Here is a 14,662-nt window from a genome sequence, read left to right on the forward strand (position 1 = left end):
TACAAAGTACTTTTCAGACACACGGAAGTGTAAACTTGGTTTTTTTCAAGAACATATTTCATGAAATATTTCTCTATTATGGTTAATCTTGTATCAATCTTAATAGGGCAACATTTTAAAGAGACAACAATTTTGACGATCCATAATATAATAGGTAGATACTTGTCACTTAATTTAAACTAAACCAATTTATAAACATCATAAGGTACAGACACTAAAGACGCCGGAAAAAAAAGAAAAAAAAATTTTGCCATAAAGAGCCGTGTCGTTGCAATATCTCAAAATCGAACTATATAAAAAAAAAACTTCATGGCTTTAAACAACACATAATACAAATCCAAATATATGTTAAAAACAAAAGAATATTAATTTAGACGCATCCTGGTAAAACAGTTTTGCTTGAGAAAAGTAAAATGACATGTTTAAATAATTTACATACAAAAGAAGTGTGTTTGCTAACTAGAGCATTGTTTGTTCGAAGTCGTTTAGTGGCTGCTGTTAAGTTCTTAATAACTAGCTTGCCCTACGGCTATGCCTTTGATATAATACATTTTAGTTTAATTGGCTGATTAAGTAGTAATTTCAACAATTTATTGATTTTACTAGATTGGCTAGGGATTTTTTTTTTGGGTGTTGAAACCAAATGGGTAAAAACTAAAAACTGAACTTATTGAGGTTCCGCTGTCTGATAGTCTGTCACTAGGCTGTAAAAATCCTCATAAACCTATAAAGCTAAAAAGTTGAAATTTTCATTTGTAATATATATATAGGTAACCTAAAACCAAGCGAAGCCGCGAGCAACAGCTAGTATTTTTTTATAAAGCTGCATGTTATACAATTTTGTTGTTTTTTCGTTTACAAACAGACAGACAGACTTTATATGAATACGTAAAACAATTTCTATTGTAAGGATAACATCAGTATTTGTTGTAGTTCCGCCGAGACTGCTTTCACCGTTAACTTACCTGTTTTCAATGCACATTGTTATCAATTTTCCTTTTAGAATATAATACCAACAGGGGAACTAAATATTTTCATAGCACGAGGAGTATTTGCTTAGCTTAAAGATTATTTTGTATGATGTTGTGATAGTTTTTAAATTAGAACATAGTTGAAATTTCAACTACAACTACAGCTCGTGGCTAAGCTATAACCGCATAAGTGAAACGCTCACAGGTTAAGCTATGCTTGACGCGGTTGGTCCGTAGATGGGTGACCATCTGTGTCATAGCGAGTTCCTCCGTGTTTCGGAAGGCACGTTAAATTGTGGGTCCCGGCTGTTATTCCTACATCTTTGATAGTCGTTACAGGTAGTCAGAAGCTTGAAAAGTCTGACAACCAGTCTAACCAAGGAGTATCGTGTTGCCCAAGTAACTGGGTTGAGGAGGTCAGATAGGTAGTCGCTCCTTGTAAAACACTGGTACTCAGCTGAAACCGGTTAGACTGGTAGCCGACCCCAACATAGATGGGAAAAGGCTAGGCCAATGATGATGAGTTGGAATTTCAATAAATATTACTATCTATTTAATTAATATTTACATCTAACTTTAGTTTTAGAATTTAGGAGGGTTATTAGGATGGCCTAGTCGTTGGGGTCTGACGGGTTCGATCCCCGCGTAATGCTTTCCCAAGTCTGAGTGTCATAGTGCATGTGAATTGAATATTATTGAAACCAAATGCTAGATATGGATTAAATACCTTAGTGAGGAAATAATTAAAAAAAAACTAATAGCAATAAAAAAACAGTAAGGTAATCATTATCTCACCTCATTGCTAACGGTGTACACACAGTAAACAGTTCAATTCTGTTTTTTTTATTATCATAAAATTTATTTATTAATAGTTGAGACAAGTATCAAAATTTTAAACGGCATGTTAACGTTAACAGTGTCGTTGTAGTTATTTTTCGAAACTGTTTTTTTCTATCATTGTGAAATCTATCTACTTGAAATTTATTATGCCTTTGTAAATGTTTATGATTTTTTTCTACCTTGAAACAATGAATCTAATTGTAGGTACGTACGTACTGGAAAATCTGACTAGGTACCATACGAACATCCGATTTTGAATTTTCTGAAAAATCCATAAGGAAATATAAGTGAGTAACAAAAGCACATTCCTCCCAGCAATGAATATTCAAAAATAGAACACCATTGAAAGGGCCCGCCATCTTGTGTCCACCTGTCAACGAATATTAAAAAATGTTATGATTTGAAAGCAATTTGAAACAATAAAATTCTTGGTAAATGGGTTAGTTTGCAGTTATTTTTTTCAGATAACCTTGACATGTTTTGTGTAAAGCGACGTGGGTATAAAATTCTTTTCATATTGCGTAGTTTGATTCATAAAACCAATTCGGGCGTTATATTCCCTGGGTGTTGGCTGAAAATATAGGTACGCAGAAATAATTTTGAAGATCTCTTGGCAAGGTAGTTATCTATATCTATATATACTAATATATAATCAATCAAATCAATCAAATCATTTATTTCAGACCATGTCCATAGTGTTAGTAACAATGTTAACTTAATATCTAGTGTTAGTAGGTACATATTAAAATCATTATAAAAAATATAGGTACATTACATTCGTTATATTACATTAATTTAAACACAATAATAATCATAATATATAAGTCACAATACATAAGCCATTCATTTATTGAACATGTAGGTGGACCCAGCGTTTTAACATTGGGGAGTCCCACCGCTCAGCAAATACACTGAGTATAGTGTTGGCACTAGCACCCATACGAGCCATCAGGGAAGCACAACGTTTTCTCATGATGGCTGTGAAGCCGTCAACACCTGTTTCTGCGAACATCCCTGACGCACTACAACGCCATGGTAGCCCCAACAGTACTCTCAGTGCATTATTATATTGGACACGCAGGTCACTGTATGCTCGCTGAGTGTAATTGGCCCACAGGCTGCATGTGTAAAAAGATTGGCAGTAGGCTTTGAAGAGCGTTATTTTAACTGGTTTTGTACACCTTGCAAACCTGCGAGCCAACATGTTACAGCGAACAGCCAGCGACCTGCGTTCCCTGTCAATGTCACAGTTATCTTTTAAATCTTCTGTGACCCAGTGCCCCAAGTATTTAAATTTGTTCACCCTACGCAGTGGTGAGCCAGAAAGCAACACATCAGGAACATCAGAGTACGTTACATTTCCTGCCTTAAACACCATGAATTCACTCTTCATACCATTATATTTGAGACCATGTTTCAATGCGTATGACTCACAAATGGCGAGCAGTCGCCTCAGTGCGCCGATCGACGGGCTCAGCAACACCATGTCGTCTGCATAGCTAATGTTATTTATACAAATTCCATCAATATGACATCCGACTTTGGTGTTGCTGAGCTCAACGATTAGCTGGTTAATATATAAGTTGAAGAGCCGTGGCGAGCTTAACCCCCCTTGTCTCACCCCGCATTCTGACTGATACACATCTGAGCTAGAGGCTGCCCACGACACACTGCTAAAGCTGAAGAGTTTGTTTGTATGTTTGTTTGAACGCGCTAATCTCAGGAACTACTGGTCCAAATTGAAAAACTTTTTGTGTTGAATAGACCATTTGTCAAGGAAGGCTTTAGGCTATAAACCATCACGCTGCGACTAAAAGGAGCGAAAATACAATGGAAAATGTGAATAAAATAGGGCAGGTATAAATCATAACTTATATCTTCTACCCACGGGGACGAAGTCGCGGGCGACAGCTAGTTTTAGAGTAAGTAGTAGGTATAGAAGATGTAGACGAGATTCTCACCCGTAAGTAAATGTAAAGTAATTGTAGGGCTATTGACGAAAAATAGCATTTATTGAAATAAAATGAAATGAAATGATTTATTTTGCAAATAGGATATTTTATCACTTTTACATGTCTTTTTTTAGAACGCTTTAGCTAACATTTCCTATTTGACTACTCTGAGAAGAAATGTCGAAACAAACTCAGGGGTCCTAGTGTCGTTTAAAGTCCAGACAATTTTAAAATTCGAGTTAAGTTCATAAACAAATGCAGAGTATTTCAATGGAATTGATAATATACCTGCATAAGGTTTATACTTACAAAAAAAATGTATTGAAAAGATAAAATAACAATTAATATTATTAAAATAAATTCATTCAAAAGCACAAAAAAAACCTTACGACTAACTCTTTAACTTTACCGAAGAATCAAGAAAGTAGGTATTTAAATTCTTAAATATATTTTTCAATGAAACGCAGAAATTAAAAATATGTTGTTTATTAAAATTCTATAGAATCATTTCATTTCATTTCTCCCTTTTATTTTTCGTTCAAATACCGTCTTTAATAAAGAAAAACATTTTTTTGTTCATTCCTAAAGTCTCTCTCTCAGGGTCCCAATTCCGCTACTTACAATGGCGGATAAATGCATGGAGGTAGGATTAAATTTGACAATATTCGTATTCGCTTAATAAAATATTTTGCCAACGCAATAATTGGAAATTTATGCTATTGACCGTGAGTGTTCTGCCGCGTACTGAATTCATTCATGTTCCGTGAAAAGCGGAATTGGGGTCCTACTCAAAATACAAGACAATTTTAGATTGTGTGATATCTTTTGTTTTGTAATAAATGCGAGAGTGATAAAATATTGTTCAAATATCTAGTCATCAGTCTAGTATCTAAAACAAGTTTATTATTCATTCTTTTTTATATTCTTATTTCCATGTTAATTTGTTTTACTGTCATTTGTTTCAAAATAAACTAATTTACGTATAATAAATGCAAGATCAATCGTTTTTTTTTTCATTCGTTTTCATTCGTTATTACTTATTTCTTCTACTGTCATTTGTTTAATTGTTTATCTACGTATAATAAATGCAACGTTACTTGTATAAATGCAAGAACTTATAATATCTACTGGATTGGGCGTTCGTGTCTAAATGTTTGCTGATAGCTTTGCTCATTTTCTCTTTGGATGTGTTGAAGTCTACGCTATCTTCGAATGCGTTCGCGACTTCTAGGAGAGACTTTGCTGCTTCGTCGTTAGGGTTCTCTTCGATGAAGTACCTGGAAATGGATATGCAGAATTAATAATGTGGTTGGTTAGGTGCTTTTTTTTTACATTTTTGTGTATCAAAGTTTACACAAAACTAATGATAGCTTTGGACGGTATAATAGCGGTTTTGGTCAGATTTTCTTGACAGTTCTCTTCCATAGGAAAATAACAGACACTGGGGAATGACTTTAACGTTTTAAAAGTGCCTGGAAAATTGCCTATTTGATAAAAAATCTTTTTGATTTTGATATGTTACAAAAAATAGAATATATGACCTATGATTATTGTATGCACTGCATGTCAAAGGCGGACGTAATTAATTAAGCCGTTCGGAAATCAGTACAGTAAAAATATAAATATTAATAAACTAATATACTTTTTCATGTTAAATCATATAACTAGTAATTCTACATATGTATAAATACTTATTTATGTGCTAAAACCTCCTTCCTCATTCTACCCATGATTTTTTACCAGAAATTAAAAATAACCCAAAAATTACCTCAAACAGTTTCTCAAATACGAAAAATGCCCCAAAAAGCAGGAACACGGCCCAAACTGCACCAGAAGTGGGGTACTAGGCTGGATGGTGTCCAGGACTTCTCTCCTTGAATCATTCGGAGTTTTCACCTTATCGACAAAGGTCTCCACATTCGGCAGATCCCCAAACTTCTTCAAAAACAGTTTCCTGATCAGTGTTGACGTCATAACCGGCATTTGTTTGTTAACGTTCATTTCGAAGGTTCGTCTGTTGTACTCTTCGTGCTGTTTGTCGATGGCTACATCCCGTTTGACTTCCGTTATGATGGATTCAAGATCGTGCGTGTTAGATAGGCTGTCGATCTTACTGCATAGAGCTTGGATGAACCAGCTGCCGTGGAGTTCGTTCCTGAAAGTTGTTTATGAAAGTTGTACATCAGAATTTAAATTTAGATGAAAGAAAGAATATATTAAGTTTGTTGGACAAGCCTTTGGCACAAAATTACAATTACAGACTTCACAAAAGGAAGAATTTGAAGGGTCTTTAAGTAATATGAATATGGTGTTAAGCGGAGTCTGTCTTTATCTATTGCAATTTTAGTTAAAAGGCCCATTTAGACGATGCGAGGAATAAATGCCAAGCAAGTTGCAATACATTGTGCAGCCGCAGAGATCGGGTATCTAACGTGATATATGATCGCCAGAAATGTATTACAACTTTCACGATATTTTTCGCATCATCTAAATGGGCCCTAGTAATAGATATGGTGAAGGACATTGGATTAAGGATAATGTTTGGCATATAAGACTGTATTTGTGGATAGTTTTGTTCGGTTTTAGGTAACAAATTTAAAAAAAGATTAAGTTGAAAGAGTGGATGTATGTATGCATCACTATACCTTAAAATACGTATACGTTTTGATGCGAACACTCGAAACATTTTCATGATGTATTTAAAATTGTTAATCTGTATAGCGAGCACAAAATCTCTAACGGCAGCTTTTGGTAGAGATTACCATCTCTATCAAGCAGTGGCGAAGGGTGAATTTTCTTAGAAGGGAAGCCGGACCAAAAAAAACCTTACCTTGCTTGTGATGCGTGAATTCTAGTTATTATGGCTTGTATCTTATATCTTGTACAATGAATTTTCTTTAGCATTCTTATTATGAACTACATGCGTATTAGCAAAAAATGTTTCTATCCTATGATTTCCGAAATCATGCAATGATAAACAACTACGGATATGTTTTCGGTCTGAGCATGTTTTTAGATGAATTTGTAAGATTATTAATATCATTAAATCCCGTGTGGCTCCATAAGTTGTTAGAATGCTATGATAGAGTTCTAGGCCAGGAGGTAACCGACTTAACCAGTAGTGGGAAACTAGTAACGTAGATTGGGAAATAGACCATATATTTCTGGTTTTTCTTCATGTATCTTTGTTACATGTAGTTTGTATACCTGTGTGAAGGGCTGCCGACGTAGGAACTGTGGAGGATCAGCAAGTCAGACTCTACAGGCAAGATGTAAGGTTCAACGTCCGTGTCGAGATCTTTGTGAATTCTTCCTGATCGGAATACTGGAACTCCCTGCGTGATATGGCTGCCTCGACATGCCTGAAAAAGATAACATGTATTTTTATGTATGTTACTTTTTGTCGAGCTCGTAGCTAAGCTACAGCACCACAAGTGGATTGCTCATAGGTTAAGCTACGCTTGATGCAGACAGGCAGACACGTCAAACTTATAACACAGCGTTTTGCATCGGCAGTTAAAAGTAATGTTTTTTTGATCCAAATGAAGTATGTAAACCTACCTACAAAAGTTCATAGCCATTACCCATGTCTGAGTAAACCTTTTAGTTTTACAAACAAATCATGACGTTAGAACGATCGATGAATAATTTAATCCCTTGGATAACAATGTGCCAATCCGCATTACAAAGTTTAATAAATAAATGATAAGAGCCGAATTTAAAATAACGAATTTATTTATAATAACAAAGGATGTTCGATAATAAAGAATGAGTCATTATCCCGGAACTCAAGTGCGGGTAACATGAGTAATTCCTTTATCTATAGATGATCACTGAACTGTCAATGAGGAATGAAGGCTGATTGAAAATGCAAGGCCAAAGAAATATCTGAAGTGGGTTTTAGTTTTCGCGCTGTTTTATAGCGTTGCGTCCTGTCCGTCTAAAATAAAGATAGAAAAAACGTTCAATTATTTTGCGTATGCATAATATAGACAATACAATAAAAGAAATATTCAAAGATGACCATCACACGCAATATTGGAAATTCATTGTATTGACCGTAAGTGTTGCACCCCGTACTTAATTTCCAATTATTGTGTTAAAAATTCTTAAAATAATACAAATAGTGCGAATCTAATCCAATTGCCAATCATTCATCGGACATTGTAAATAGCAGGGCCCCGATTCTGCTATTTTACAATGGCCGATGAATGAATGGCAATTGTATTCAATTTGAAATTATTCCTATTCCCCTAAGCATTTTGCCAATACAATAATTGAAACTTAATTGTACTGACCTTGAGTTTAGCGTCCCACACTGAATTTCCAATTATTGTGTAGAAAAATGCTTAAGATAAAACGAAAATTGACATTTTAAGCAAAATTTCATAAAATTCATCGGCTATTTTAAATAGCAGAATTGGGACCCAGAATCGGGGAGCTGATTGGTTATAATAATATGATGTATGAACATTTTTTTTTCTTTCGCCTTCGTAAGGACTCTTCATTGTCGGGATTCATACTCGCACTTGACCGGTTATTATCTATAGAGATATAGCTATCGGTCATTTTGAAAATAATTTTACGGCAAGGTAGAATGAATCCTTGTTTGCGCTTCAGGCTGAAGAAATAACTGAAAACAACAAGCAAGAGACGTAGGACTAACGAATGGCACAACATTCATCGTCAACACAATTTGTCTGCAGACATTGCGACCGGCGTTGTCACTTCCCTATGTCTTGTTTGCCATCAGCAAAAATGCCAAAATCAGATAAACTAACACGGCTGCTGTATCAATCATGTGTTATAGACGTTAGAGGCCTCTGATGATGGTGTGGAAACGCAGTTATACGTCGAGTAGTCAGGATTTAGAAAAGCACTGTTTCACTTATAATGGCTCGATGTGAGTTTGACAAGTACTCTAGATTATCAAAAATAAGTTTGTACAGGATTATACTAATTCCATAAATCTTAGAATGAAAAAGAATCCTTTTAACAGTTTTTACCCCGGATTTGCTTCATGCGTGCAATTAAGATGGGGACTTTAACATCAAAAATTTTCAAATTAATTTCTCATTTTCACACCGATTAAGAAACAAAATGATTTGGCATATAAATTATGTTTGTCAAAATTTCATTTGAAATTGCGCAATATTCTCGTTTCTAAATATGATGCAATCAATTGCGCAACATTTAAGTAATATGTCCTGAAAAGATAATCTTACTAATGTTTATCAAAACTGCGTCGAGGCTACCTTAAGGGATGCTCATTGTGTTAATTATGAGGAGGCTGTTTCAGAGGTCTTGGGGTTTATTAAATGTTGCCTGTTGCTGTTGCCCGCGACTTCGTCCCCGTGGGTAGAAGATATAAGTTTTGATTTATACCTGCCCTGTTTTTTTTACATTTTCCATTGTATCTTCGCTCCTATTAGTCGCAGCGTGATTGTTTATAGCTTAAAGCTTTCCTCGATGAATGGTCTATTCAACACAAAAATATTTTTTCAATTTGGACCAATAGTTCGCGCGTTCAAACAAACAAACAAACAAACTCTTTAGCTTTATATATTAGTTTATAGATATATATATTGGAGTTGTGGAGGTGTGACAGTTTGTTGCCATTTAGCTGCTACATGTCTTGCTTTGAGTGGTGTCCTCAACTTAAACTAGTTTAATAGGTTTTTTGCCAAAAAAAAAACTGTTTGGTCCGACAGACAGATTGCCAGAAAATATAGGATACGTATTTTTAATTTTATCGCATCATTAAAGCTTGCCTATGAACATGAACTTTTTAAGAACGTATTGTCCAAGTGAGTATTTACGTGCAATAAAGTATAAATAAAGAAGATAAATAGCACCTAGGTTTTGTAGTGTGAGTAAGCTTGTGTTATGAATACTAGAAAACTGATAAATTTACATATTTATAAATACATACAAATTATACCCAGACATAGAACAAATTATCGCGCTCATCTCACAAACATTTTTCTGGGTGGAAATCGAACCCACGACTTAGGGCCGCAAACCACTAGATTAACAGGCATAGTTAGCGTTAAAATTAAGTGCATGAGTGGATGAAAAAACACCTCTTTTCAAGCAAAGGTTTTCTTCGAGTCCACTTGGAGTAAGTATTTCCATAAGAATAAGAATTTCGCGGTATTTGGTCGATTGAATGTGAAATTGATTGAAATAGTTTATCACTCGCATCAAGCGCTATACTTTGCTGTTAATCTTTTGGAGAATTAATCACAGATTTCTGAATAGATTAGATTAATTAGCTAAACTTAAAATCAGTGGCTACTGTCAGGTTAGATACTATCATAAATATTTGGAAGACATTAAATTGTGGTTCTCAGCTCATTTTGTTCATTTTTGTCAGTGGCTTAATGGCATTGGCATGGCATTAATCCTGCTGTCGCGGGGTGTGTTTTTTTAAGTCACATGCAAAAAGACACCCAAACTTTCCTGTATTGGCGTTTTCCACTCAGGACAAATTTTTGTGTGATGAGTACGATCATTTTTGTTCCAGGTCTGGGTGTTATTTATCTATAATTTGTATGTATTTAGACATATCTATGTATGTCTAGTCTAGTATCTACTCATGATACAAGCTTTCCCTAGTTTGAGACTGGATGTCTGAAGGTTGTGGAATATTTAAAAAAAATGCTGGACAAATCGTTTTGTGACTTACCTGGATGATAATAACTTTAGGTTTCGTCACTAGAGTTGGCTTGTTGTAGTCCTTAAACATGTTGATGATCTCAATTTCGCTGTACTGCTGGTCTTTTGCCCTGAGTAGTCCGTTGTTGGATCCATGTGTCATCACCGCAACAGCCACGCAACCGTAATCCGTGAAATCTCTATTAGTAACTGGAAATATGGAAAGAGCTGATGTTTATCATATTTTTAATCTATAAAAAGCTTAGTGGAGATCAATAGTCCCGTCACAAAATCTGAAAGATAAAAGTTCCGTTCCTTTCTTTCTGCTCCTAAACCAAAATATTTTTACGGCCAATAGTAGGAACAAGGAATGAACCTCTCCCTACTGTCTACTGATAAGGAGGCATACAACAAGCTTCAGTAGTTGGAGAGGCACCGCCAAGAGAAGGAGGAACACAAAAAAGTTTGGATAAAAAAAGGCTGATGCGAGTTAGAGCTAGAAATAGGTGTTTTGGAAAAGTTTTTGGATCATTAGGATGGTTTTCGGATAACGTCTGCAGTCTGATGACTGTCCCCTTAGAGCTGCCCCCTGATCCCTTTAGAGGGCCAAGGTTGGATTTGATAGTCAAACCTTGGCCCACTTAAAGAATTACCCAGCTTGTCCAAATTGTTCGTTTATTTTCAACTATAACGTTGTATTTGATTGAAGATATGACTTTGAGCAGAAATCATTTATTGTGAGAGTAGATTCCCCACGCACGCTCCGATAAGAATGTTGTTTCAGTAGCATTCGTTTTAGGGGCTCGGATTAGGATAGGTTTTGGATGCTAATTAAGTGTCACGTGATAAGAAAACATATTTGCATAAATGTCCCGATACGATATTATAAATCAAAGCATATGTTGTTATATTTTTGTCAATAATAACGGTATCTAATCTATTTTATCGTTCTACAGTTGAATGTCTAATATCACTTGATGTAAATATTAAATTATGTTAACGCCTAATCTATCGTTTGATGCCGGCATGGGTTAAGATAACGAAGACATCAAAATCGGTATATCTACTCGATGCCATAAAAATGATTATAACAGGAAGAAGTTTGTAAAATCATTCTAAACCTATATCAATTTTATTAACAACAACAACATACAACAGGCCCCAGATAAAAAGTACTGAGACAAACTTGATCAAAGAAATGCGATTTATGGTTCAAATTTTTAGCGCTTATTAAACTCAATCGATTCATTTTAAACCCCACTTTAGAGGCTAATGAAAAGGTATTCCTTGACTTTGTCTTGTTAATCGTAACATGCCTTTTTTAATCATCAGAAACTATGACAATACTTTTTTTTTTAGATCAATCAACCGTATTGGTAAAATAATAATAAAAGAACTTACATTCTTGAAGTTTACTAAAAACCTCGTCCTTGGTCAAATCAGTATGAGGATCGACTTCAAACCCTAGATTCCCGAACGTTCTCTGTAAAGATTCCAGATCTTTCTCAGTACCTACTCTTGGCGAATATCCATCAATTCTCTCCTGATTAAATATAATCAGGGCATTTTTCTGAAATTTCTCTAGTTCGTATGTTGTAGCATCTTTTGTTAAAGCTCTCGTATTAAATACAGTAAATTGTTCTTCAGGGATTTCTTCAGAATTAATACTCTCATTAATTACATTAACATCCTCGGTTTCTTTAGCTTTATATTCTGCTGGCTTTGATACTGAAGCATCAGTTGATACTCTACCAATAGTATGGTTTATTGCCCCTTCTTCATTCGAGTAGATTGAATTGTCGTCTCTGTTCGATTCATCTTCAGATTCCATTCCATCCGTTCCATTTTCAGTAACAGGATTAACGCTTTCTGAGGTATTTGAGTTTTCAGACTCACTTGGCCCGTCCTCACTGTTAAGGAAAGCGGAAAGATGTAGAGTCTTTTGCTTCCTTTTCTTCTTGTTACGATTCTTTCGTGCTACGTATTCGTAAACTGAGTTATTTAAATGAAGATCGTTCTCCATTTTGTTGTTTACAATCACTGGTTATCGAGACTCTAGATCGACAATGTAACTAATCACATATTTTTATGACAAAGCCAACATTTGGCCTTGAAAATTATCGGCACTACACTTTTAAATGTTTTACACGTTGGGAAACAGTGTTCTTGTATTTCAGCTAGCTCATTACCGCCGTTATGTTTAATTAACAAGCGAATTAGTTTTGTATGTTACACAAAAAAATATTTAATTATATTTGACGTATTCAACACACTTTACACAACCAATCGGTACTGTATATTTGCTGTGTATGTTGCAATATCGATTTATCTTTCTGGTCTATTATTTTATATCTTATCAATTCGATAATGCATCCATCGTGCGGTTTTTCGTGTGACATCATGTTTTATTTATTTTAAAATAATCTTTATCTTGTTTTGGGCATTGGTAGCCCTTTACTGATATACTCGTTTTGATAATTCCAAATATGGAAATGATTGTTATGTTACCGCATTTATATGAATACAAAAACTAAAACGCCTGAAGGAATTTATTAGCAAACTGTTGTAATTGTGTGTTTTGATTTGGATACTATGATTATGTCCATCTTAATGGTTTTATACTGTTATTTTTCGAGATGTACAGAGCAATAGCTAATATATTTTAAGTCTTTTGGATTGCAACTCATCAAAAGTCTTCTTTCGCTTGGTTTCAGCGGAAGTGGAAGCATCAGACTTTTACTGACTAAAACCTGGTCATGTTTCTTACTTTGCTCTTTTTGTAGCCCTGCGGAAAACCCAGCTGACAAGAAAATTATAAGGCTTGAGGAAATTATCGGTGGCTCATACTATTACAATAAAAATTGCATCATACTTTTATTGAGTAATGTTAAATTACATCTTTTATAAAATACACAACTATTAAATATAGTTGGAACACATTTCGTAATTATAATGACAGTTCCGTTATTGCCTGTTGTTGTGACATTTATTATTTTCTGAATGTGTGTTGAGCAGAGAAATTAAAAATCTTTTGTTGCCCGGTATTTTGTTTTCAAATGTCAACTTTTTAATAAATAAATTGCTATTACACTATTGGTAATTTGTAAGTTTATTTTATGTTCATTCATAAAATGAACGAGCTTATCACAGAAATATGTGTCCTGGGTGGGAATCGAACTCACAACCTCCGGTATTGCAGTCAGGGCCACTGACCATTAGACCAACCAGACCTGGAAACATATGATTCAGTGTTAATGACCAGACTGTTTATTAAACGAAATTAGAACAATGGCATTCAACAATCTCTATTTGGTTTACGCGTATAGATTAATTAGCTTTAATTAAGCTTGCAATCAAGAAATTAAAGCGGGCGCCTTGGGACGACCTTCAATGAAATAGATGATGCTTTATTCCTTGTGTTTATGCACATTATAGTGTCAAGAATTGAGTAGGCCTTTGGATTGCCAAGATTCCAATTGCCAAGATTGCGTGTTTGCGACGCATATTCTTACCTTAATGTCTCACTTTTGTACAATTCGTCCTTATGTATTTCTGGGTCACAAGCACGTAATAAAAGTTATTTTCTTTCTTTTTTCTTTCTATTCCGAAGGTCTATCTTTTAATCCCGTAAACCATCAATGTCTTTTCGAATTAATTTGAGTATTGCACGGATAGCCGAGTAGGTGCGTGGTAACGCATAAGCCACTGAGTGTAACGTGTCGCGGGTTCGATCATACCGTTAGATACGCATTTTTGTAATACAAGAATGCTTTCATAAGAATTTTACATCACTATCAGTGGATTAGTATTTAGAATACATTTTTTCCCTTATGGGAACATTGAACGACTCCTTCCGTTTTGGGTTGAGCGGAACTGTCAGACATCTTCTGATTAAAACACATCCATATTCCTTCCTTCCTTTGTCCTTCGTGTCGGGCATAGCGCAACGGTAAAACCCGCTGTGCTTTCAGATAATACCGCTGTTAGTAGGTGTAATAATTTACCTATTTCAAAGTCGTCTAAAAAATTATCTTTTAAATAACGTCATTATTAAGTTATGTCGGATAATACAGTGGATTCCGAAGCAGACCGAACTTAGCGCCACGCTAATCACCATCAAGGCAATACGCGAGGTTTTCTTGATACTATAGACAAGCACATGGTAAAACACCTCTTTGTATCATTCCAAATTATACCTTACATATCTAGGAATAATAGTCATAAAAGCTTGAACATCGAAGT

The 14,662-nt window shown here is 35.0% G+C and overlaps 2 protein-coding genes across 2 annotated transcripts; both read right to left on the reverse strand.

Moving 5' to 3' along the window:
- Window positions 1-2,461: 2,461 nt before the first annotated feature.
- On the reverse strand, window positions 2,462-4,521 carry LOC113493878. The gene is made up of 2 exons (XM_026871910.1): window positions 4,488-4,521; window positions 2,462-3,536 (listed from the first exon to the last, which is right to left on the reverse strand). The coding sequence occupies exons 1-2, from the start codon at window positions 4,519-4,521 to the stop codon at window positions 2,659-2,661; spliced, it is 912 nt and encodes a 303-aa protein (XP_026727711.1). The 3' UTR covers window positions 2,462-2,658.
- On the reverse strand, window positions 4,339-12,727 carry LOC113494114 (caspase-1-like). Its single transcript, XM_026872265.1, has 5 exons — window positions 11,822-12,727; window positions 10,452-10,630; window positions 6,971-7,125; window positions 5,532-5,918; window positions 4,339-5,040 (listed from the first exon to the last, which is right to left on the reverse strand). The coding sequence occupies exons 1-5, from the start codon at window positions 12,441-12,443 to the stop codon at window positions 4,857-4,859; spliced, it is 1,527 nt and encodes a 508-aa protein (XP_026728066.1). The 5' UTR covers window positions 12,444-12,727; the 3' UTR covers window positions 4,339-4,856.
- Between the last annotated feature and the right edge of the window lie 1,935 nt (window positions 12,728-14,662).

Source organism: Trichoplusia ni, chromosome 5, assembly GCF_003590095.1.
Source record: "Trichoplusia ni isolate ovarian cell line Hi5 chromosome 5, tn1, whole genome shotgun sequence".
NCBI lineage: Eukaryota > Metazoa > Arthropoda > Insecta > Lepidoptera > Noctuidae > Trichoplusia > Trichoplusia ni.

Excerpts from the sequence above, each read along its gene's own strand:
- LOC113493878 (XM_026871910.1), bottom strand. The coding sequence starts at position 4,521 with ATGAATGAATTCAGTACGCGGCAGAACACTCACG. Across the intron at positions 3,537-4,487 it reads TACGCGGCAGAACACTCACG|TCCTGAGATTAGCGCGTTCA; the intron begins GTCAATAGCATA and ends TGGACCAGTAGT.
- LOC113494114 (XM_026872265.1), bottom strand. The coding sequence starts at position 12,443 with ATGGAGAACGATCTTCATTTAAATAACTCAGTTTACGAATACGTAGCA. Across the intron at positions 10,631-11,821 it reads TTTTAGTAAACTTCAAGAAT|TTACTAATAGAGATTTCACG; the intron begins GTAAGTTCTTTT and ends CCATATTTCCAG. Across the intron at positions 7,126-10,451 it reads CTAAAGTTATTATCATCCAG|GCATGTCGAGGCAGCCATAT; the intron begins GTAAGTCACAAA and ends TATCTTTTTCAG.